General features: G+C 35.3%; 1 protein-coding gene and 1 pseudogene across 1 annotated transcript in view; one reads left to right on the top strand and one right to left on the bottom strand.

Annotated features, from left to right (window-relative positions):
- LOC132754958 (b(0,+)-type amino acid transporter 1-like) overlaps positions 1–26,992 on the top strand; it is a 128,803-nt gene that overhangs the window by 6,008 nt on the left and 95,803 nt on the right. The window contains exon 2 of the mRNA XM_060745714.1: positions 25,967–26,083. Within this exon, the coding sequence (XP_060601697.1) occupies positions 25,967–26,083 (117 nt within the window). The remainder of the gene's footprint in view (positions 1–25,966; positions 26,084–26,992) is intronic.
- LOC132754959 (uncharacterized) lies at positions 6,213–7,473 on the bottom strand (annotated as a pseudogene).

Raw genomic sequence — 26,992 nt, 5'->3', positions numbered from 1 at the left:
AACATTAACATGATCATTTTGTCCATCAGGAATTTTTAAGTAAATTTAAATAGTTAAGAATCTATTATTTCTCAGAGTTTTTCAATAGCATAATTGAATTTAAACAAGAGAATAACGATGGCTTTTTATAAAAGTAAAATCAGCTGGTCCAAACTGTATTTTATCACTTCATGTTTGCACTCTTATGTCATTGAAATATTGAACGTTTCTGAAACAGCCAAGTTTGTCTTTGTTTATGATTTCAGAAGGAAGCCGAGTTAAACTCGCCTAAAAGAACCAATATATTTATGTAGTCCTTTTCCTCTTCCATTGTAATTTCAATATTTTCATACAGGTGTATTGGTTCTGTTATTTTTCTGTGAAGTCAATGAAAGTATAGGCTGTTCTTCCATTGAAATGTTTCTGTCAGATACATCATTCTCTAGAACTAGAATAAAATTGATTCTATAATTAACATTCAAAGCACATATCTTTGCAACATAAACTATTAAGAGTGCAATCAACTTAACAAAAATGCATTGCATATCTAATAAGGAATTACACATTTATAAGCTATAACTAACAGCGAATGAAAACTGAACCAAAATTTTGTCGTAAATAAACTCACACAGTTTTGATTAGCCTAAATTTCACCAGTGATTTCAGAAATTCTTCTAGGTATGTATTACATTGTCAAATGAAAGTTTAATAAACTTTGAAATTCTAAATAAAATAAGGGAGTGTTGACATAATGGTCCAGATCTCCGCCTCTCAATCGAGGAATAGTGGGCTCAAGCCCGTCCATGTTGATTGTTGAACACAGATTATTTGTGAATAATTTATTATTAAGTTGATTTACCCTTAAATGAGTCCTATATTTTTCACCTAAGCAAGAGGCACGTGGAACCATTTCATAACATAATCGATGCAGTGTGTAATGGTGGGACGTACACAAGTCATTGCAATGAATTCGAAATTACAAATTATTAGGCTTAATTATAAAATAATCCTTTTAAATTTACTTACCATTGTTTTCCCAGCAGATGTTTTAACAAAATGGCGGGCGCACATGTGTGTACATTCGGTACATTCTTCTGTTTGATCCATACATAGACTTAGATTGTCAATAATCAGTTAGCAGTAGGCGGTGAGCAGCAGGCTGTCCAGTTAGCAGTAGGCAGTGAGCAGTAGGCTGTCGTTTATACAATTCCGTATTTGTCTCGTGTTTTTTTTAGGGACAAGAAAGCACATTTGTGTCATATCTTTTTTTTTATGCAATGCAACATATTTTCCCTCGGCAGAATCGAGTTTCGCCGTTGTACCTCATGTCAAGAGTAATCATCAATAGGTTTGCTAATGCTTTTTGATAAAATCTTAACCCTAAAACCTACAGTAGAACTATTAATTTTGATATCTCTAATTCAAGAAATTTGATTGGCTGAACCTGAAGGCGTACACTGTAACATACGGAATCCCTTTCACGAGGATATATTGTGCAAGCGCGATGGTCCGATGTTTAGAACACGAAGGTGCAAACGTGAAACAACGATTATTCGATGGCGAAACAACGATGGTACGATGGTGAACAGCGAAGGCACGATGTTGAAAACGTGATGGTACGATGATGAAAACAGGGTTTTACGATGCTGAAAATACGATTGTACGATGATGAAACTGCCATGGCATGATGATGAGAATGCGATATTTTTTTACCATCGTGTCCTTGCATCATCGCGATTTCACCATCGTGCCATCGTGTTTTCATTATCGTGTCATCGTGTTTCATCATCGTACCATCGCGCTTTCACCATTGTAACATCGTGCATATAGCGGTTCAGGGAGACAAAAAATGTTACTTATGTCCAAACGGAACGATGCAACTTGTTTCGCATCTTGCCGGAATCTCATGTCTCGCTTCGCATCTCGTACGCCGACGCGAGACAAGAAAATCCTTCGAGGCCAAATACCGCTAAATAGTATTTCCTCTATATTCTATGTAAAACTGACAATTTTCAAAGAGCTACCAAACATAGCTAGACCCATTTTAGAGAACAAATCCTTATTTTGTTTTAAAGAGTTTTGATAAAACTGTTATAAAATGATGGGAAAAGTAGGGGTCATCTTCTAAGAAAAATTAATAGCTAACATTTGTTACTGTAAAATCACTTGAATCACCAAAACTAAAATTGAAATTCACTTAACAAATACAACCTTTGCTCGCATTTTTCTATCAAAATGTCAAAAACATATCCATGATGAAATTTAAACAGAAAACAGCTTAAATTATATTTATTGCCATGCAAAGTGAACAAATAGTGTCCAATAACCTGTCAATCATTACGCGACAAGGCCCGCGCTGGTTCATTTACCTTAGTCCGGCCTTTGAGTAGCCCAGACACAAAGCGATGCGCGAGACACGATATTCTATAATTATGGCATAACCCGGATTCTTTTAGGATTTCATGCACATTGTGCTTTTTTAATGGCGGATCGGAATGCAGCAATTCTCGAAAAATATTTTTTATTTTATTTTTTTTATATATATTTCTGATGAATACAAAATACGTGTAGGATGGTTTTCTCATTTCTTCCTTAGACCATTTAGGGTTCTCCGTGGCCGAGTGATTTAAAGTGATTTGAGTGAAAGTGGGCATATTTAAAATACAAATTGTTGTTAGACATATTTTCAATCATGAGAGTACCGAAACAGACATTATATTTCTTTTGGATGTCAAATATATGCATTCGTTTTATATTATCTCTGTTTCTGTTTACATCTGAAACCACGTGGTAGAACTACTTAATAACGATAGGAACGGACTCGCTGCATATGTGTGTGGGCTCTGGATACTGCACTGGTAGAAATTTTCATTGTGACATGCAGAACAAGGATATTCTTTCAGTTAATATATGACTGGAAGTTTTTGATTGTCCGAAGTGACCTTAAAACGGTAATGGAAATACAGAAAACACAGAAGAATGGCTTGTAGCCGGTATACGGACGGGCATAATTTATACCTTTTTTAGAATTTTATGGAAGAATGTGAGACAAATGTGATTCGAGTGTCCTTAATATTGTCGAACACATCTGTCTCATTGCCAATTTTTCGCACATATAAATGTTTACGAACACACCTGTCACACCTCGAGAGACAAATGTGCTCCGAGACAAATGTGCTCCTACATACCGATCTCATTTTCTGCAAGTGCATTCGACTTTTTTTACTTATTTTTACTTACACTGACATCTCAGTGGCAGAAATCTTATTCTTATGTCTAAAAAAATCTTCTTTTTTTCCTTTTAATATGTTTTTCAGTATATTTTTGCACATTAAAAAACAACAAAACACTTTTAATTCCATGAAATAATTCTGTTACTTTTTTAAATTTTTATAAGAGATAGCCACTTGTTTTGATGCTTTTCTTTAACTTATTACGAAGCAGTAACTGAAATGCGTTTTGGTAAAATCTATGTGGCTTCCTGTCGTGATATGGAGTGGAAACTACTATAACCACTTTCTCCGCCTTCACAATAAGTAAACCCTAGAATAAATGAGCCAATAAATGGACATGTTCTTAAGTGCGGGAAATTAATACATGCACTCCAGTTAACGCACTGTACATGTACGTATACATATACAATTTAATTCAGACACATTTTCAACAGAAAGGTTCCCAAACTATGATACAAATTCAAATCGGTGTTCTCAGTATGGTACTATAACACAGTGACATCCCAAACTGAGATTGTCCTTCATACTCAAGATGCGTGTTCTGATAATCTTTACGAGTATGGCATATATCTTCAAATATGTTTTTTAACCTGGAACTTACGGTCTTTTTACAAATCTGTTTAAAAAAACAACTTCAATAATAAATGAAATAGTTTGTTAAACACACTATTAGACTATTCTATGATATTACCGGCAAAAGGAACTTTCAATGGAAGATGGAAGAGAAACTCAAATCGAATCTGATTGCATTATAAAATTATATTGTTTTAAACACGTTTCTCTGATGTCAGAGTAAGAAAAGGGTTGTACTCCATTGAAAATTGCGTCATGTGTCAAGTTAAACCCTCCAAATTGACATCAATGCTATCGGGCCCACAGCACTGCGGTGTAATCGAAACCATCTCCTTCTGCGTTGTAATCAATCTTTGTTAATTCTTTCATAAAAAGGCAATAACAAATTCAAAACTTTTAAAATATGGCTGTTTTGTGCAAATATACATACGCTGTGATGCTGGTGTATTAATTAAGGGATTGTTTTGCTTACATTTGAACGGGTTTTAACCAAAATTTAGCAAAAGTGGCGTCCCCTCGTCATATTGTACTGAAGTGTTTGCTGAACTGACAATAAACTGCCGCGTGTGCGTGTTATAAGTCGGAAGAGTACATATATGGGCTTCAGTCTCCCAGTTAAACATTAAAACATAAAGTTAATTCAGATATAAACTTACCGACAACAGCAAACGACTGTGACGAATTCTCCACCGCCGCTGCGATGGATCCACCGCCTCTGCAAAAGCTCTGGCCATTGTGATTTTCTATTTTTGTAAATACAGACGTGTTTTTTTCTCTTTCTTTTTGTTATAGTTAAAGTCATCCTCGGTAACTGACTGAAGATATTTTGTACTTTTGAATTATTCATAAGCCTGATTCCGGTCGTTTTATTGATTTTTTTTCATCAATTGATGAAGCGCATTTGTCCCATGACATAATACCTTTCATATCGTGCTAGGCAGCCTCTACAATATGGCGGCCCCCATTGTATAAACGTTGACATTAGAAATTATTTTTGTTTCAAGACAAATATTTGAATATTTGTTGAAAGGTGAACATGTTTTTCTTGTGAGCAGCAACAACGACGGTGGTAAATCAATTTGCTATCAAGCATTATACTGCATCGTCGGAACCTACGCCTGCGGTATACATTTCGAATATCAAGCGAACATTGTCATTGATTGACCTGAGAAAATTATTAATTGCAACAAGCCAACATAGATATGGAAGAGACGAGGACGATCTAGGCGACTTGATCCAAACATGAAAAAGTAAAATTATTTTCAATATTTTCCCCCCTCATATTTGTTTTTACTTTTACAAAATCGGACAAATCAATACTGTATGTTAAAAAATGGCAACATTTTATAGAACATTTTATTATACAGTTGTTCTCTACTTTCATGTTATTTTTAACTGTGCTATTACACAGACAACTGGAGTTAAGCAGCATATTTTCTGGTGGTCCAGTCATCTTTTTCACAAAACGTTCAGAAACAGTGCATATATGAACTACCCAAATAATTAAGAATATTGTATGAAAACAAAGAGTAGCAAGTAAAATCAATCTTGCTAATTCAAAAGCATTTAAAAATGCTTTCATCTTGAAAAGTTTGTGATTTTTGCTTCTTATCAATATATACTTCAACATATCTTTAACACCAAACTTAAGATACATTTATTTAAATAAACTATGAAACTTACCCCGGTCACATTTTTCATACAATTTATACAGATAGATATGTAGCTCGAAACCCATAATGATCAGAATAGATTGTAGTCTGCTAATTTGGACATTGTTAATGAAGAACATGTATGATAAACATTACAAAATTTGCTAGTTTTATCATGAAAATCTGCTGATGAAATGAAAGGAAATTTCTGCACATTTTGACAAGTTATATGTACTTACATGACAATATATGTGTCATTGGCTAGGTTAAAGCACTTGTACATATGACAACAGTTTTACCATTTAAACAACTTTTTTTTTAAGTTTTGATAAAATAACTTAAGTCTTGAGATGAAATGAAAGATAAATAAATGCACTCTTGTTTCAGGTGCCAGTTCATGGAATATGTTGTGACATAAAAATTCTATTATGCTTCTATAAATTGACAAAGCTGGCAGAGTGCTGCAATGGTAAGTTTACTTAATGTGTTTCTATACTCACATAATTTTGTAGGTATTTTTATTACTGTAAACCTTGCCATGAAGCAAAACATTGAGCAATATTGCATTTACAAAATGTTGGTATTTTCATGTAGATATTTTTAAAATTCCATGCAACCTCAATTATTTTGCACCCCTTTGAAAACTGTACATGAAAAATTGTTTCAGGTATGATACATTTTTCCTGACTAAAGACTTCCAATATGAATACATGATTAAGATACAGTTATTGTACGTATATAAGATACACATTTTTGGTTTTATTTTTTAGGGGCCAATCGGAATTTCAAATTTGCCATAAGCTGGGAGTGATAAAGTCCTTAATAACCTGTCATGTCCTACAGGCTGTCACGCTGTAAGAGGAACCTTTAAACTATGTTGTACTAAAAACTGTTCTGAAATGTATATTCATTAAAAATGTACATATAAATCAAAACCTTGTCTCACTGTTTTTTTTTAATCCTACGACCCTGTCCTAGATAAACATCAATATACCCTTGTGATAGAATGTTGGATTTTATTGTCATTCTAACCAACAAAAAGTTTTAACAGACATATGCATGTCCCATTGTAAAACATATCTTATCACATAAACCGCGGCGCAGACTTTTGTTTTGTCAGTTCTATGTATGGAAGCAATATGTAGTCAGGGTATGCTTCACTGAGAAATTGTAAATGTTTTATAAGTAAATGTGCAACATGAAACCGCATGTTGTTATGGAGATCTTCTAAATGAGAATGGTTTGGAACCCATCTATTTGTAAAAAGGGTCAAGATATCTGGTTTCATTTCGGTATCACTTTCATTATTTGAACTTTCAAATGTTACTTGTCTTTGTTAAACCATGGTCAAGAACCAATGTAAACTTTTTCTCTGGTGTTCCATACTCATTTTCGTCGGTGAAACAGTTATGTCAAGATTATCACACAACACCTCAATGGGCATTATTTTATAATAATCATTTTGGAGTTCATTTTAATCATACAGGTAGAATCAAGTGAACAATATGTATGTATATATTTCAGTCTCTACAGTATCTCTATCTTCACCTATAGTATTATTTTGAAGAAGTTCATCACTGTTTGTTGACTGTGTCTCAATTAAGGATTTATCTTTGAGCAAAGGGTTTTCTAAATCTGTTTCATCAGCTTTTTCTTGCTTTTCCTTCACGTATCTTCTCACAACTTTATCAATAAATTCTTCTTGCTTTTTAATCAGCTCCTTTCTTTTGTTGTAAACACTAGTATGTGATACAGTTAGACCTATGTCATGGACAATATTCAAGCCCTGAAAGTTTTTTTTAGAAATTAATTATTCAAAGCCACCAAACAAAATAAATGGAACATGCTGAGGAAAAAAAGAAAACAATCAACAGATATCATATATAGTCTATTTTAAGAGATAATATAATAATATCATAAATAACTAGTTTCCTTACCTCTTTAGTCAAACCACTGCTGTCTAGAACAATGCCCAAAATAAACTGTATCAAGTTAATTGTTTGATTCCTTGCATACAAGAGAATACTGGCAGCCATTACTATATGAGGTAAACATTTTTTAGCTCGACTATACGAAGTATATGGAGGGCTGTCCTACTCGCCCCGGCGTCGGCGTCCGCGTCCAGATTTCAGATTAAAGTTTTGGTGCAGTAAAATATTTTTCACTATAACTTTTTCATTTCTTAAGGTATCAACTTCAAACTTCAAATATATGATTCTTATCATCAACCACATCTTATGTCACAAGGTTCATAACACTAGCACCAATATTGTCATATTTATCTCCCCTTGAACTTAGAATTTTCCTTAAAAAATATTATTTTTTACTGTAACTTCTTTATTTCTTAAGGGATCAACTTCATACTTCAAATATATCATATTTCAAGCTAAATGTTAAATCGATGAATTGGTCGTCATATATATGAAATAATTAATCAATTACAATTTTTAGAGCCATGAATTACTACAAATATAATCAAAGCACAGAAGGCGCTGAATTTGTTTGCGTCTCAAAATGTCAGAAAGGTGAAGGCTTCCTAAGCGAGCGCGCAAACCCCTCGGCCACGGTGAAGTTATATGATAACGGCCTGAAGAAAACCATATTATTCTAAATTAGGGTTTGTAACCCTTATTATTTCGACGCAAACTGTTGTTTAACACAGATGTAAATAATCATGGAGCTTACTTTAAGCATGTATATCTATAAAGAATAAAACAATATTAGAAATGTTCGACCATTCGGGAACTATTTTGTTTGAAAATTAATGCGCCTGTCATTTGACCATCTTTACGCACTGATCTCCCCTGAATTTTTCAGCGTTAGTGTACATATTAAGGGAAGTTACCGCTTCAAAAAGCGGACTACTTTCGGCATTTGCAATTTACAGCATCAGAGTCTGAAATTTTGCTACCATTATTTGTTTGGTCTGACGACCCAAACAAATAAAAACAAAAGCAGTTATTCGTAATCCTATATGTTTGATAAAATCCCGGATTCCGTGCGTTCCGGAGCACAAGTCTCGATATTGTCCTGTACGATCAGGTGATACTAGAAAAAAAACCCGGATGAAAGGATTCCGTGGAATAATAAAAGAAGGTATTTCCCGTTGGTGGAAAAGCGAACTGTTTGTTTTCAGAGCAACAATGTTAAAATATAAACATTTTGAAGTGTCATTACGATTTCTTTCAACTATATAATGATTTTGAGGGGGGATTTTGAAATATTAGAAAGACGGCAGTTTCTGCTATCTTCTGGAGGTCAGCTTCTTTAAATGATAGGACAGGTTCTATCTCTTAATACTTGTTGTATAGACCTCCCACGATGACAGATGACAATGGCACGGTATTGAACTGTTCATTAATCAGGGGAGGTAGTTTGTAATTACAAAAAGCATGGGGGATGCCAGATGAGTCGCGTGCCAAACAACATCGTCATTTTAGCTCATTTTATGAATGAGCCGCGTTAAAATGGCGTCGTTTTATATATATATAGAAGGGAAATATGTGCTTATGATGACGTCATTTCGCCGTTATTATTTAAGTTGTAAGTTCATACGCTATTGTAAGAAAACAGTTATGGAGGAAATGACTTTAATTTCAATGAACATATATCATATTGAGGCAAACCATTTTAAATATGAAATAACATGGCAGAATATGCAAGAAAAAATATCTGACATATGATTGCGGTTCGGACCGGAATATCCGTCCCTCGGGAACCCGCCCATGGGCGGTAAATCGACAATCCTCGTTACCGCCCAATGGGCGGGTCCCCTCGGGACGGATATTCCGGTCCGAACCTCAACATATGACAGATATTATTATTCCAGCACTATGCACGCTGGTGTTTCACTGAAACAACGTAACGAGCTTATATTCAAAACAGTGAAAAATATCAAATTGATAATTTCACTAAAGTCAGTTTTATATTTTACAGATAAAATTCTATAAACAACTGAAAAAACATGTAGTAAAACGTATTTCCCGGCAAACACAATATTGTTAATTTATACCGTAAATATAATATTACATACAAGATCATTTTTACAAAATAGACAAAAATGGTTTATTTCGCCGATTCTAATATGTTTCACTCATTATCGTATACAAATCGGTATGAAAAGATGTAAAACGTTCATTAAAGGTGAAAGGGCAAGATTTTCGCATTAATCATTCAAGCCTCTTGTCCGGTATTTAATGTGGTTCACCAATCACAATCGTGAATTAACGGGTAATTAAAATTGGAGCAGTACCTCTAGACGCTTGCAGAAATCATTATCAGAAAATAGACAGGTATCGTTTTTTTCGCCGATTTTTAAATTTTTCATTCATTGTCGTACATAAATCGGTGTGAAAAGATGAAATAGACATTTTAAAGTTCATTCCGTTGGGTAAAAAGGCAAGATTTTAGCATTTTATCATTCTAGCGCCGTGTCCGGTATATACCGGAATACGGTATTTAGTGTGGTGCTCCAAACCTTTTTTTGTCATGTTGATTATTATATGGCCACAAATTGTGTGCTATTACTGAATAAATATTGGTTAATAAACATACAATATGCCTAAATTAAAACGCAAGCGTTTCTTATATAATTAAAACTGAAAAGATTGAAATAAATTTAATACACATGCAATGATGTACTTATATATAAACGACTTGTTATAAATTCCTAACGAGTGAACATTAACCTGTGGTTTTAGCAACTGAATAATATACCTTCCTTTTTTCTCTAAAATAGTTACTATCGCTTATTATTTAGTAAAAAAAGACTTTCTTGCATTTTTACCAATGTACATAGTTCTATTTTCTGTATAAGGTCTGTGTGGTAGATGTGGACGGTTATTATAACGATAGTGATGTTCATTTTTTTTCATTTCCTGTGTTTTCTCTGGGTGTAGTTTATTCTTCTTTCATCATTTGATCATTTCTATCAAACTAACACTAACGTATTTGTATTTTCGTGTCGGGTTATTTCTGAAAATCTAGTTTGATGTATGCTATCATTGCTAATATTTCTTTCTTGCCTTTTTCTTTGTTGTTTCTTGGTTTATCTTCTGTTAAAATATGTCGGTACCATACTTGGTTTCAAAATCCATTAACCAAACTTTCTTCTTTTCCAAGATATTTCATGATTTTTCTTCTGCTTTCTTTCATTCGCTGGTCCACAATTGCTGCAGTTTTTCACATGTTTCTCCATTTGATTTCTGTTCGAAAATTGTGATCAACTTTTTGTCTGTTTGATTAAATGTATCTTTGCAACATTTCGCTTTGTTCATCATTATTTTGATATCAGATTCAAACAATAGTAAAGCTCCAAAAATTTTTTAGACTTGTGATATGCCAAAAATGGCCTCAGGTCGATCATAAGGTAACGTGTAACCAACACTGAAAATGCTTTGACTCTATCTCAATCAATTGAGATGTTGCAGCACTTTGAAATCAGTTTTCATGCAAAAAAAGTGATTTTTGGCAATTTCGAGATGTCCCCTCGTTGCCATGGTAACAGGAAATTTATGATTGAGCATGCCGTTACAAAGCCAATGGTCAAGTCAGTCAACATCTGTGTCAAGTTTAAAGCATCATGAACATTCATGTAACTTGTGACTTGTTTATTGACAAAGAAATAGGAAGAGATACACCTTTGTAGGATCACATTTGTCTCGAAGCACATTTGTCTGACAAGGTGTGACTGATGTGCTCGTAAACATCCATAGTTCCGACAAATGGGAAATGAGACAGATGTGTTTGACTCACAATAGAATTAAAGAACACTCGAAGAACATTTGTCTCATATGCTTTCATAAAATTCTAAAAAAGGTTAATATTTTGCCCGTCCGTGTACCGACTTCCAGCCATTGTTCTATGTTTTTCTGTATTTATAAAATCGTTTTTAGGACATTTTCGGTCAATCAAAAACTTCCTGCCAAATATTAACTTAAAGAATATCCCCGTTCTGCATGTCACAATGAAAATTTGTATCAGTGCAGTATTCAGAATCCAAACACATATGCAGCGAGTCCATTCTTCGTTATTAATTGTGACATGTTTCATTCCGATGCTTAAAATTTTATAAATGATTTAAGAAATATTTTAATTAACAACAAGGTAGTATCTACGGTGGCACAAAAGGGACACATGATTTTCTTATTTATTACGTGCGCACGTGATAGCTATTACATGGCCACGCGAAACTGTTACGTGCGCACGCGATAGCTATTACGTTCTAAAGGGATACTTATTGCGTACGCACGCAATAACTATTACGTGCGCACGCCGAGAGGTATTCCGCATTTGAACCCTGGACGGGCTTCCTTGCATGAATAGTTCGACGCCCCGAGTGAGTGTCGGACATACAGCGGTTAGGGGCAAGTGTTTTTTTGAAATCACCCGGCCACGAGGGTCCCTAATGATATAAGGAAGAAAATGAAAAGATCACCCACACGTATTTTGTTTTCATTAGAAATATATATATAAAATATTGCCATTTTTCGAGAATTGCTGCTTTCAGATCCGCCATTGAAAAAGCACTTACAACGTGCATGAGTTCTAAAAGAATCCGGGTAATGTCATTTTTATTGAATATAGGCCCTCTCAGAATCGGGCGAAACGCGACATTCCGACGAAACACGAAGGGAGGCTCGATATTGTAACACAAGATCTCGCAATGTCAAAGCATCCCATCCCATGAGATTTCACAGTAGAATATCGTGCCTTGCTTCATGTTTTGCCGGAATTTCACTATTCGTGTCCCAAGATAAAAATATATCGCATGGCTTCGTGTTTGTGCGCCTCAAAGACCTGACTATGGTATAGGAACCAGAGCGGGAGCCATCTGGCCTTGTCGCATAATGGCGGACAAGTTATTGAACACTATTTTTTTCACTCTGCATGGCCATAGATGTCTTAATTTAAGTTGTTTTCTGTTTAAATTTCATCATGGATATGCTTTTGACAATTAAGTAAAAAAATTGCGAGGTAAGGTTGTATTTGATTAAGTGAATTTTAAATTTAGTATTGTTGGTTCTTCCACATTACCTCAGTGCGATTTTTAGCTCGACTATACGAAGTATATGGAGAGCTGTCCTACTCGCCCCGGCGTCCGCGTCCGCGTCCAGATTTCAGATTAAAGTTTGGTGCAGTAAAATATTTACTTCAAATATACGTTCCTTATCATCAACCACATCCTATATGACAAGGCTCATAACTCTAGCACCAATATTTTCAGATTTATCTCCCCTTGAAATTAGAATTTTCCTTAATTTTTTATTACTGTAACTTCTTTGTTACTGAAGGTATCAACTTTACACTTTAAATATATTCCTTATTATCAACCACACCTTATGTGACAAGGTTCATAAATCTAGCACCAATATTTTCAGATTTTTCTCCCCTCGAACATAGAATTTTCCTTAAAAATATTATTTTTTACTGTAACTTCTTTATTTCTTAAGGGATCAACTTCATACTTCAAATATATGTTCCTTATCATTAACCACATCTTATGTGACACGGTTCATAACTCTAGTACCAATGTTGCAAAAATTATCTCCCCGTTAACTAAGATGTTTTTACTTGAAAAATGTTATTCTTTACTATAACTTCTTTAGTTTTAAAGGTATCTATGTCAGACTTCAAATACATATTCCTTATCATCAACCAGATCTTGTGTGACAAGGTTCATAACTCTTGAAGAAATTTTTTCAGATTTATCTCCCTTTGAACTTAGAAATTTCTTAAAGAAATATTATAACGTTCTTACTTTTTAAGGTATCTACTTCAAACTTCAAATATATATTTCTTATCATGGCATACATGTTGTGTGACAAGGTGCATAAGTCTAGTGTGGCTATTTCCAGATTTTTTTCCCCTTGAACTTGGAATTGATGTTAACAACAATAACTTCTTGTCATAAGAAGAAATATATTTATAACATAATTGATTTTTTATTTATAGTTTTGTTTTCCTTACGGCGTCCAGTATTTTAAATTAGTCGAGCTTCGCTGTCTCCTGTGACAGCTCTTGTTAAATGATATTACAGTAACAAGTGTGACGGTAGAAATTTTCCTTAGAAGATACATGACCCCTATTTTTCTCATCATTTTATATCAGTTTAAGCACAACTGTTTAAAATGAAATAAGTATTTGTTCTCCAAAATGGGTCTACCTATGTTTTGTAGCTCTTTGAAAAATGTTAGTTTTATAACCTCAGACCCCCTTTCAAAATTCCATTGTATTTAGATCCGCCCATCATTTTCTTGTTTAGGCCACACGCATTCTTTTATTTGAGGACCATACGCCGCTTTTCATGGAATGACACTACAGTGTCACATTTGACACTACAGTGTCACATTGAAGGTTTCATGAAAACCGCCGTATGAACACATCTGCGGATGTTTCTAAATTCAAAATTTCAACATTTTCGTGTTTTAATGTTGAATTCTGCTTAAGCCGGTGCTAGGGGCGTAGACGGTAACTTGCTCTTTCCAGTACCGTGCGTGAGCAGGCTCAATCAAACCGAGCCTGCAACATTTTCAATTTTGCCATGTTAGGCTTTCTTTAGGGATTCTGTTTCTCTATAGTATATAAAGGGAACACTATTTAGCGGTATACGGCCTCGACGGATTTTCCTGTCTATGCAAAGCAAGACGCGAGATTCCTGCGAGATGCGAAACGAGTCGCGATATTGTTTCGTTCAAATGTCGCCCTATTTAATACGGTGTTCCATTTGGACATACATGTAAGTAACCTTTTTTGTCTCCCTGAACCGCTATGCACGATTGCACAAAGGTGAAGGTAGGTACGATTGTACGATGGTGAAAGCACGATCATAAAACAACGATAGCAGAATGGTGAAATCATGATGATGCGATGACACGATGATGAAAATAATATCGCGTTTTAATCATCATACCATCGCAATTTTATCATCGTACCATCGTATTGTCACCAACGTAACATCGTGTTTTCACCATCGTGCTATCGTTGTTTCACCATCGTACATCCGTTGTTTCAAGTTCGGATCACCGTTTTTTTCAACATCAGACAATCGCGTTTAAATCTTCGTACCATCGCGCTTTCACCGTTGTACCACCGTGAACGGAATTCCGTATGTTTCAGTGTACACCTTCTGGTTCAGGCCATCAAATTTCTTGAATTAGAGGTATTAGAATTAATAGTTTCACTGTAGGTTTTGGGACTAAGATTTCATAAAAAGCATTATCAAACCTATTGATGATTACACTTGAAATAAGGTAAAACGGCGAAAACATTTTTGCCGTTGGAAAATGTGACAAATAATTCATAAAAAAAGACACGAGACAAATGTGCTACCTCGTCCCTTAAAAAAAACATGAGACAAACGTGCTTTCGTGTCCCTTAAAAAACTTGATCGGAGCACATTTGTCACACAAATTAGTGTTTTTGGGTAGACATTTGAGGTCCCATTTGTCTCAAGTGGGACAAATGCTACCGCATCGGTCTTACGTAAGACTAATGTGCTCCGAGACAAATGTAAGACTAATGTGCTCCTACACAGCTTACGATTGTTTGAATATGATATCAAAAAATTTCTGAATGTGATTTTTAGCTCGACTATTCGCAGAATAATCGAGCTAATGCAGTTACCCATTTGTCGGCGTCGGCTTCCCTGTGGTTAAGTTTTTGCATGTAAGCTGGTATCTCCATAACTACCGAAGGGAATGGATTGAAACTTCACACACTTCTTCTCTGTGATTATCTAAGATGATTGGCACAAGTCCCATAACACTGATGTGTTTTTTTTTACATAATTATGCCCCTTTTTCGACTTAGAAATTCTTGGTTAAGTTTTTGCGTTTTAGCTGGTATCTCAATAACTACTGAAGGGAATTGATTGAAACTTCACACACTTGTTCTCTGTGATTATCTAAGATGATTGGCACAAGTCCCATAACTCTGATGTGCTTTTTTAGCTCGACTATTCGATAAGAATAAGTAGAGCTATTGTAGTCACCCGAGCGTCGGTATCGGCGTCGGCGTCTGCGTCGGCGTAACCACTTATGTTAAAGTTTTTGTAATAGTTCAAATATTTTCAAAGTCCATTGACATATGGCTTTGAAACTTTGCACATTTGTTCACCATCATTACCCCAACCTGTAAACAGGAGGAGGTAACTGTATCAAGCATTTTGACAGAATTATGCCCATTTTTCGACATAGAATTTACGTTAAAGTTTTTGTAATAGTTCAAATATTTTCAAAGTCCAGTGACAAAATTTATGGCTTTGAAACTTTGCACACTTGTTCACAATCATTACCCAAACCTGTAAACAGGAGGAGGTAACTGTATCAAGCATTTTTTTACTATCAAGCACTAAGAATAGTCGAGCGTTGCTATCCTACCGACAGCTCTTGTTTACATAATTATGCCCCTTTTTCTACTTAGAAATTCTTGGTTAAGTTTTTGCGTGTAAGCTGGTATCTCCATAACTACTAAAGGGAATGGATTGAAACTTCACACACTTGTTCTCTGTGATTATCTAAGATGATTGGCAAAAATTTCATAACTCTGATTTGCCCTTTTACATAATTATGCCCCTTTTTCGACTTAGAAATTCTTGGTTAAGTTTTTTGCGTGTTAGCTGGTATCTCCATATATACTGAAGGGAATGAATTGAAACTTCACTCACTTGTTCTCTGTGATTATCTTTGATGATTGACACAAGTTCCATAACTCTGATTTGCTATTTTACATAATTATGCCCCTTTTTCGACTTAGAAATTCTTGGTTAAGTTTTTGCGTGTAAGCTGGTATCTCCATAACTACTGAAGGCAATGGATTGAAACTTCACACACTTGTTCTCTGTGATTATCTTAGATGATTGGCACAAGTCCCATAACTCTGATTTGCTCCCATAACTCTGATTTGCTTTTTTTACATAATTATGCCCCTTTTTCGACTTAGAAATTCTTGGTTAAGTTTTTGCGTGTAAGCTGGTATCTCCATAATTACTGAAGAGAATCGATTGAAACTTCACACATTTGTTCTCTGTGATTATCTAAGATGATTGGCACAAATCCCATAACTCTGATTGGCTTTTTTGATATAATTATGCCCCTTTTTCGACTTAGAAATTCTTGGTTAAGTTTTTGCGTGTAAGCTGGTATCTCCATAACTACTGAAGGGAATGGATTGAAACTTCACACATTTGTTCTCTGTGATTATCTAAGATGATTGGCACAAGTCCCATAACTCTGATTTGCTTTTTTACATAATTATGCCCCTTTTTCGACTTAGAAATTCTTGGTTAAGTTTTTGCGTGTAAGCCGGTATCTCCATAACTACTGAAGGGAATGGTTTGAAACTTCACACACTTGTTCTCTGTGATTATCTTAGATGATTGGCACAAGTCCCATAACTCTGATTTGCTTTTACGCATAATTATGCCCCTTTTTCATACTTACAAATTCTAGGTAAATTTTTGCTTGTAAGCTGGCATCTCCATAACTACTAAAGTGTTTGTACCTTTTCAGACAATTTTATGTATTCATACAGGTAAGCATTATTATACTCAATGAAACACCCTTGTGACAACTTTTAGAATAGTCGAGCGTTACTGTCCTCCGACAGTTCTTGTTTTCTTTTATGTCACTTTTAGATGATAATATATGTCTTTAAAACTTTATCAAGGGTCTCATTTTAATTTTTTTGACAAACTTTTACAGCATTAAAAATTTTAGGCCGCTAGGCCGCAAGGCTACAAACTTCACAAAATGGTAAAATAAGAAATTATCTCAATGTGATTTTTTTTATATATATATAGTTTAAATAATTTAAAATATCAATAATTGTATTTCAAACTCCATTAAATGTCGTTATTTTGTTTTTATAACATTTCTACATCATTAAAATTTTAGGCCGCTAGGTCACCATCTTCACAAAATAGATAAAATGAAAAGTTCTCACAAACTGATTTTTTTCTACTTATATACCTTTTAAATATCAAGAATAGACTTAAGAGCTTCAATAATTGCTTTTATAAATTTCTACGACAGTAAAATTTCTGCTCCCAGGACCCTGGAAAACAAAATTTATGAATGTAATTTTTTTCTCTTATGTAACTTTTAGATGATAAGATATGTCTTTAAAACTGAATTAAGAGTCGTTTTAATTTCTTTGATAAACTTTTAAAAATTTTAGGCTGCTAGGCCGACGACTTCACAAAAATAATTAAATAAAAAAGTTTTCTCAAAGTGTTATTTCTTTTCATATATCCTTTAAATAACTAAGAATAACACGAATTGTATTTAGAACTTCATTAAATGCCGTTATTTTGTTTTTATAACATTAATACAAATTAAAAATTTAGGCTGCCAGACCGCCAACTTCACGCCGCCAGGCAGATGGGCCGATAGGCTGCCAACTTCACAAATCTCAGTAATAACTACTTTTGCATCCTCAACTTTTCGCGTAAATATTTTCTTGAAATTGGAAAGATTCGTGTAAGAGATTCTCAATTAAATAAGTTCATGTTGTATGTTTAAAGGTACGACATTTCAAATTAGAACGATTCGCGACACGTTCTATAGGACCTTGAGCCAAGAATCTTTGCTTCTAATTTACTAAAAGTTGATATACCCTATAACGAGTCCTATATTTGCCAATCATCTGTGCACGTGGAACCATTTCACAACATAACAAAAGCAGTAAGGGTTGTACACAAGTCAATGAAATAATTAGGGTAAAATTATAAAAAAATTTCCTTATTTAATTTACTAAACATTGATTTCCGAAAATCATGCGGTGTTCTCCCGGGGTCCAAAAAGGCGGGGGAACCCGCGTGTACATTCCCAATCACCGGGGTGAAAGAAAAAATGTACTTTTTTAAAATGTCAATAAAATCCCCTTTCACATATGGCGGTGTTCTCACGGCGTCCAAATAAACTTCAGAACGCCGAGGTGAGCGCAGTGAGATCGCAAACATCGCCAAGCACCGCCACAGCAGTGGCATCGCATAGAACGCCGACCGACGGCGCGCATTTGGAGCATGCTAAAAACAAACGCCGTCACTCGCAGTAAGCAGGAGTGCCGCGAAAGCGCAAAGAGAACGTCGAAAGAACGCGTTTGTAATCCACGGCGTTTGTACGGAGATTGTACGGCGTCTGTACTGCGCTTATACTGTGCTAGGCGCTTTTACGGAGCTTTACGATTTCAGCACAGTGTGACCGCTGTGTTAGCACCGTGACAGCGCTGTGTAGGAGCACATTTGTCTCGGAGCACATTTGTCTTACGTAAGACCAATGCGGTCGCATTTGTCCCGCATTTGTCCCACATGAGACAAATGGGACCTCAAATGTCTACCCCAAAAAAATCATTTGTGTGACAAATGTGCTCCGATCAAGTTTTTTAAGGGACAAGAAAGCACATTTGTCTCATGTGTTTTTAAGGGACAAGAAAGCACATTTGTCTCATGTCATTTTTTATGAATTATTTGTCACATTATTCTCACAGCAAAAATTCTTTTTTAGAATCGAGGTTCGCCTTTTTACCTCGTGTCAAGTGTAATCATCAATAGGTTTGCTTATGCTTTCTTTTGGAAAACCTAAAGTGAACTATTAATCATAATATCTCTAATTCAAGTAATTGATTGGCTAAACCTTAAGGCGTACACTGAAACAAACTAAATCCCGTTCACGATGGTATAATGGTAACAGCGCGGTGGCACAATTTTACGTTGATGAAAACGCGATAGTGCGATGGTGAAAACATAATGGTACGAACGTGAAACAACGACTGTACGATGGTGAAACAACGATTGAACGAGGGTGAAACAACGAAGGTTCGATGATGAAAACGTGATGATACTTTGGTGAAAGACGATGTTACGATGGCGAAAATACGATGGTACGATATGATGAAACTGCGATGGCATGATCATGAAAACGAGATATTATTTTCTCTATCGTGTCATCGCATCATCGTGATTTCACCATCGTGTTTTAATCATCGTACAATCTCAATTTCACCTTTGTACCATTGGGCATAGCTGTTCAGGGAGTAAAAAATGTTACTTATGTCCAAACGGAACACCGTAATCGGTTGATATTAAATGATACAATATCGTGACTCGTTTGGCATCTCGCCGAAATCTCGCGTCTCGCTACGCATCTCGTTCGTCGACGCGGACAAGAAATTGATTTTCAGGTCATATACCGCTGAGTGGTATTCCCTTTAAAGTCTACATAAAATCACTTAAAAGCCCATTATGCCTGAGAAATGCTTTCATTTGTATTCCTTAAAAGCTTTGTATTCTTGGTATACTTTAATAGCTCCAAAAAGTTACTCATTGGCTTATTACCTAAAGCATTTTTCATCTGCTGCTTTTTTTTGCAGTTTGTACAGTTGAAGTGATTTAGAATTTTGTATTGAAGTCAAAATACTACATTGTTTACATTTTGCTACTTTTATGACGCATTATTTCACATTTATCGCGAATTCATTTAGATTACAAGCATCTAACTTCCTCAGAAATCATTATTTGAATATTAATAAATTCATACTAAATTTCTAAAGAATTAAAATTTATTCATTTCTGAAATCTCGTGGTACGGGATGTTACAATATCGTGCCTCGCTTCGTGTCTCATCGGAATGTCGCGTCTCGCACGATTCTGAGTGGTCCGATATTCCATAATTATGGCATTACCCGGATTATTTTAGGAACTCATACATGTTGTAAGTGCTTTTTCAATGGTGGATCTGAAAGCCGCAATTCTTGAAAAATGACGATTTTTACATACATATATTTCTGATGAAAACAAAACGTGTGTAATGGTCCTCTTATTTTCTTCCATAGATCATTTAAGGGCCTCCGTGGCCGATTGATTTAAAAAAAAACACTTGTCCCTAACCGCTGTAGGTTCGACATATACACGGAGCATCGAAATATTCATCGAACTTTGCGAGGATCCCGGTCAGTGTCCAAATGTGGAATACATATCCGCGTGCGCACGTCATAGCTATCGCGTGCGCACGTAATAGTATCGCGTGGCCACGTAAAAGCTATCGTGTGCGCACGTTATAAATAAGAAAATTGTATGTCCCCTTTATGCCACCGTAGATACTACCTTGTTTTTGCTAAGAATATTTCTAGTGCAATAAATCATTTATTAAACTTTAAGCATTGAAAATAAACGTAACGATAACAATAAACTTGCTGCATATGTGTTTAGGTTCTGGATACTGCACTTGTACAAAGTTTCATTGTGACGTGCAGAACAGGTATATTCTTTAATTTCATATATGACTCCTATGCAGAGGCAGGAAGTTTTTGACTGACCGGAAGTGACCTAAAAACGATTTTATAAATACAGAAAACACAGAACAATGGCTGGTTGCCGGTAAACGGACGGGTATAATTATTACCTTTTAAGAATTTTATGGAAAAATGTGAGACAAATGTGCTTCGAGTGTCCTTTCTATTGTGTGTCGAACACATCTGTCTCATTTCCAATTTGTCGCAAATATGAATGTTTACGAACACATCAGTCACACTTCGTGAGACAAATGTGCTCCGAGACAAATGTGCTCCTACAGCGCTGTGTAGTATTTCTACTAGAAGCGCAGTCCGAACGCAATCAATCGACAATTTAAACGCCGAAACAACGCAGTACAACGCCGTGGAAGCTCCGTAGCATCCCCGTGATCGCCTTGAGGACGCCATGAAGACGCCGTGAAGTATACATGTCATAAAAAATTTAAAATTTTTGATTGCGATCTCGGGGCGCTTTGTTAAATCTAACAACGACTTGCTAACGCTGTGAAAGCGCAGTCTACTGTGACTGGGCCTTAAGTTGTTGTCAGTAGGCAGTAAGTAGTAGGCTGTCGTTTATAGAATTCCGTATAGACTAGCTGTATAGGAGCAAATTGTCTCGGAGCACATTTGTCTTACGTAAGACCGATGCGGTCGCATTTGTCCCACACCTCAAATGTCTACCCAAAACTACTCATTTGTGTGACAAATGTGCTCGCATCAAGTTTTTTAAGGGACAAGAAAGCTTATTTGTCTCATGATTGTTAAGGGACAAGAAAGCACATTTGTCTCGTGTTTTTTAGCTCACCTGAGCACAAAGTGCTCAAGGGTGAGCTTTTGTCATCACTCTGCGTCCGTCGTGCGTCCTTCAAAAAATGGCGTCAAACTTTTCAAACAACATCTCCTCCTAAACCAAATGGCCAATTGCAACCAAACTTTACAGAAATGATCCTTAGGTAGACCCCTTTCAAAGTTTTTCAAAAATTTAAATTACATTAAAAACTCTGGTTGCCATGGCAACCAATAGGAAAAACTTAAACAATCTTCTTTTAAAAAAACCCTAAGAGCTAGAGCTTAGATATTTGGCATGAAACATCTTCTAATGAGTGTCTACCAAGTTTTGTTCAAATCAAAGCCCTGGGGTCAAAATTGGCCTCGCCCCAGGGGGTCATTGATTTTCCCTATATGCATATAGTAAAAACTTTAAAAAATCTTCTTTTAAAGAACTCAAAGAGCTAGAGCTAAGATATTTAGCATGAAACATGTTCTAATGGGTTTCTACCAAGTTTGTTCAAATAAAAGCCTTGGGGTCAAAATTGGCCCCGCCCCACGGGGTCATTGATTTTCCTTATATGTGTATAGCAAAAACATAAAAATCTTCTTTCAAAAAACCCAAATAGCTAGAGTTTAGATATTAAGCATGAAACATCTTCTAGTGAGTGTCTACCAAGTTTGTTCAAATAAAAGCCCTGGAGTCAAAATTGGCCCCGCCCCAGGGGGTCTTTGATTTTCCCTATATGCATATAGTAAAAACTTAAAAAATCTTCTTTTAAAGAACCCAAAGAGCTAGAGCTAAGATATTTAGCATAAAACATTTTCTAATGAGTGTCTACCAAGTTTGTTCAAATAAAAGCCCTAGGGTCAAAATTGGCCCCGCCCCAGGGGGTCATTGATTTTCCCTATATGCATATAGTAAAAACTTAAAAAATATTCTTTTAAAGAACTCAAAGAGTTAGAGCTAAGATATTTAGCATGAAACATGTTCTAATGGATGTCTACCAAGTTTGTTCAAATAAAAGCCCTGGGGTCAAAATTGGCCCCGCCCCGGGGGTCATTAATTTTCCTTATATGTGTATAGCAAAAACTTAAAAAATCTTTTTTGAAAAAAAACCAAAGTAGGTGGAGTTTAGATATTAAGCATGAAACATCTTCTAGTGAGTGTCTACAAAGTTTGTTCAAATAAAAGCCATGGGGTCAAAACTGGCCCCGCCCCGGGTGTCATTGATTTTCCTTATATGTGTATAGCAAAAACTTAAAAATCTTCTTTGAAAAAACCCAAATAGCTAGAGTTTAGATATTAAACATGAAACATCTTCTAGTAAGTGTCTACAAAGTTTGTTCAAATAAAAGCCCTGGGGTCAAAACTGGCCCCACCCCAGGGGTGTCATTGTTTTTAACTATATGTGTATATTAAAAACTTAAAAAATCTTCTTTTAAAAAACCCAATGAGCTAGAGCTTAGATGTTTAGCATGAAACATCTTCTTGTTGGTGTCTACCAAGTTTGTTCAAATAAAAGCCCATGGATTAAAATTGGCCCTGACGGGGTGGGGGGGGGGGAGTAGATCATTATATTTTCATTATAAAACTTAACATTGTGAAACATCTTCTAATGGGTGTCTTCCAAGTTTGTTCAAATAAAAGCCCTGGGGTTTAAACTGGCCCCGCTCCGGGTGCCTTTATACAGGTGAGCGACCTCAGGGCCATCATGGCCCTCTTGTTTATGAATTATTTGTCATAAATTTTCCCACGGCAGAAATGTTTTCGTAGTTTTACCTCATGTCAATTAAAAAGTCATCAATAGGTTTGCTTATGCTATTTTTTATGAAATCTCAAACCTAAAACCTACAGTGGAACTATTAATTCTAATATCTCTAATTCAAGAAATACGATTGGCTGAACCTAAAGGCGTACACTGAAACATACGGAATCCCGTTTACGATGGTGAAAAGGCGATGGTACGATGATGAAAACGCGATGGTCCGATGGTGAAAACACAATGATACGAACTGAAAACAACGATTGTACGATGGTGAAACAACGATGGTACCATATTGAAACAACGAAGGCACGATGTTGAAAACATGATGGTACGATGGTGAAAACACCATGTTACGACGGTGAAAATTGTACGATGATGAAACTGCGATGGCATGACGAAAAGGCGATATCATTTTCACCATCATACCATCGCATCATTGTGATTGCAGCATTTTGCTATCGTTGTTTCATCATCGTGCCATCTTGCATTCATCATCGTACCATCGTAACATTGCGCTTTCACCATTGTCGTGCATAGCGGTTCAGGTAGACGATATTTGTGCCTAAACGGAACACCGTTATCGAGCGATATTTTAATGAAACAATATCGGGCCCGTTTTGCATCTCGCGAGAATCGCGAGTCTCGCTTCGCATCTCGTACGTCGAAGCGAGACAAAAAAAGTCCTTCCAGGCAATATACCGCTAAATAATATTCCCTTCATACATATTCTATATAAAACTGACATTTTTTAAAGAGCTACAAAACATACCTAGACCCATTTTAGAGAACAAATACTTATCTCATCTTTAAACAGGTATGATGAAACTAATATAAAATAAGGGTATCTTCTTAGGAAAATTTCTAGCGTCACACTTGTTACTGTAATATAAATTAAAAAAATCTCACTGTATCCAACAAATCACAACGCATTCAAAGTTTAAAGGTAGCGCTGGCTTATAGAATTGTCAATAAATGCACAATCACAAATACACGGATGGATATGATGAAAATGAAAATGCTATTTTAGCGATGTCGATTACAGAATACTTCAGATAAATCTGACTGTCGAGTAGTGGAATATATACATGTAGGACTGTTTTGGCGGGAAGATTTTCGCTAAATTATTTACATCAATGTTAAACAACAGGTTTATCGTGAACAAAATACCTCGAAATTTATAAGGATTACAAACCCGAAATGCAATGGAAATTCTAAATTTAGAATAACTTTATTCAGCCTTACTTCGTACAACTTCTCTGTGGTGCAGGGATTTTTTAATATTTTTAAAAGCGTCTTTGTTAAGGAAGTAGCCACGATATGCAAGGATAAAGTGTGGCTGTCATAAAATAATGAACATAAATCATTTTTTGATGCAACTCTAGTAATGCAAAATTCCGTATGTATCAAACGCTTGTGCCCTGCAAGATGAATTATAGTGTATAAAAATAAACTTATACAGGAAAATACATACAGATATACAGTACGATTTAGATTGAAAAGATCAGAAATAACCACAGAGCTTGCAGCCCTTTGATTTTCCATATTCTTGGTATGTGCTGTTGTTTAATAATTAAGTTGCATATTTTTGTGAAAAAGTAGAACATAATGCATAAATTCACAAAGTAATGCCATGTCTGAAATTCTGAAATGTTTGTCTGTTGCGATAAAGATTGAAACGTCTGGTCGAAGCAAAATAAATTGGATAACAAGTAAAATTGAAATGATTGGTATACTTAAAATAAATTCAAGACAATATGTGCCGAGAATATGTTCATTTAAATATTGGTACGAATTGCATAATGTTCGAATGATTTAAGGACTAACTGTTCTGCATTGATCTCCCCTTACTGGCCGTAGCGTAACCGGTACGCAGAGTTTGGCGTACTTTTTAACGGTTGAGAGAGAACCGCCTCTCTGATAGTAGGCGTGGTTTAGGCTTTATAACTTGTAATTTAATAATTCGACAAGTGATATTGATCAAAGTTGTCCTGGTTCCCTTCCACCTCCTCAACGAAGACTAAATGCTAGTATACGGAGCATCATATTAAATTTGGCGACAATTTAAGGCGGAGCCGAACTTAAACAGAGGCGGAGCAAATGAAGTGAGTGACACTGCCTCAGTTGTTACCTCTCTCAACGGTTAAGTTTTTGAACGATCGACTATAGACTGGCTCATTGGCACGTTATTTATTATGTAGATAAAATTAGATAATGATAAAAAGAATATGATATTCAAACATAGCACTATCACTTCAGTTAAACGTATATTCTCATCGCTTACAGCTCTGATCAAAAAAGCTATCTTTATTAGAAACTGATTTGAATACAGTGTGATTTTGTTAAAACAAAAAATACACAAAATCAAGACTAAAAATTTCCCCATTGCTGTATGGACAAATGCATATCTACTAGACGCCGCGTTTATCGGCATGTTCGTTGATTGCCTGTATATATTTCTGGGGTTTACCTATTGTGATGACAGTGAAAGGGTTATTGGTGGAAAAGTCACATTCAGATGCTTGTTTTATTTACCTTTTTTTCTGGTGTTTCATAATATATCATGGCCCTGCATATTCTGTCTGTTCCTCTTTGTTGCATACCAACATTTAAATTGTTCTTACAAATTGAAACTTTTTTCTTAATTAGATCACAAATTGTACAAATAGATCATAATACTATTTGATTGTTTTTTGTTTTGCAGAACTTCGGCAGAGGAACACAAATACAGAAATAGAGACCGATGTAGAACCAGTGATTAGATTAAAACGAAATGTTGGAATTACTAGCGGAATATCGTTCATTGTTGGAAGTATCATAGGTAATGTTTCTGGTAAAATATAAAGTATGAGTTTTACTTTTAAATAAAGACATAATGCTTCATGCCCCCGCCATCATAATGACAAGAGGGCATAAAGTGTTATCCCTGTCCGTCGTGTGTGCAAATGTGCGTGCATGTGTTGTCCGGCCCATAACTCTGTCATGCATTATATCAAATGTTCGAGAACTCTCCTATACACAAACAGACAGTCGACGGAGCGGAAGTGCATTTTTACAACTTTCGGTGGATTGAAAAAAAAACTGTCTGTAGGCAGTTTGAGCCTATTTCAATCGGAATAAAATTTTGAACACTCTTAAAACAACTAGAATTCTAATATTGACTTAAATGTGAAACATTTTTTTAGGTTAAATTAACCCATTATTTTCATAAAATTAAAATGAATCCGTTAATGCACTTTTAATATTTCCATTTGCATGCATCGATAAATGATTTAAAACGGACGTCACTAGCAATTACGCCCTTTTAGATTATTTCTCAGGCTTTGCTAAAAGGGCATAACTACAGCATATTCGCTTTAAGAAATATTGCGTTATCATTTCTTTATTAATACAATATTTTTTTTTATCTATTACAATAATTAATTATAATTACTTACCATTTTCAAAGTATCTTAACTCTTTAATCCTATGACACTGCATGAGATGTAAATACATGTATAACACATAAAAACCAACCAATCACTGTTATGTTACATACTTGATTTATTTAAAACTGTTTTTCATTAAAATTGACTGCGATGAAAGCTGTTTATGAAACCTTAGAAGGTACAACACATTGCATCTTTTTATGTATACTAGTCCTTAAAACATAGGCTTGGAGTATGAGCTCTTTATTTATATGAAAACTGGCCCACTTTTACTTTGGCCCCACTAAGTCTTAGTGAAAATC

Source organism: Ruditapes philippinarum, unplaced genomic scaffold (genome assembly GCF_026571515.1).
Source record: "Ruditapes philippinarum isolate M1 unplaced genomic scaffold, ASM2657151v2 ctg2147_1_1_1_1, whole genome shotgun sequence".
Classification (NCBI taxonomy): Eukaryota; Metazoa; Mollusca; class Bivalvia; order Venerida; family Veneridae; genus Ruditapes; species Ruditapes philippinarum.
The sequence above is the reverse complement of the archived record's forward strand: the minus strand, read 5'-3'. Positions and strand labels throughout refer to the sequence as shown.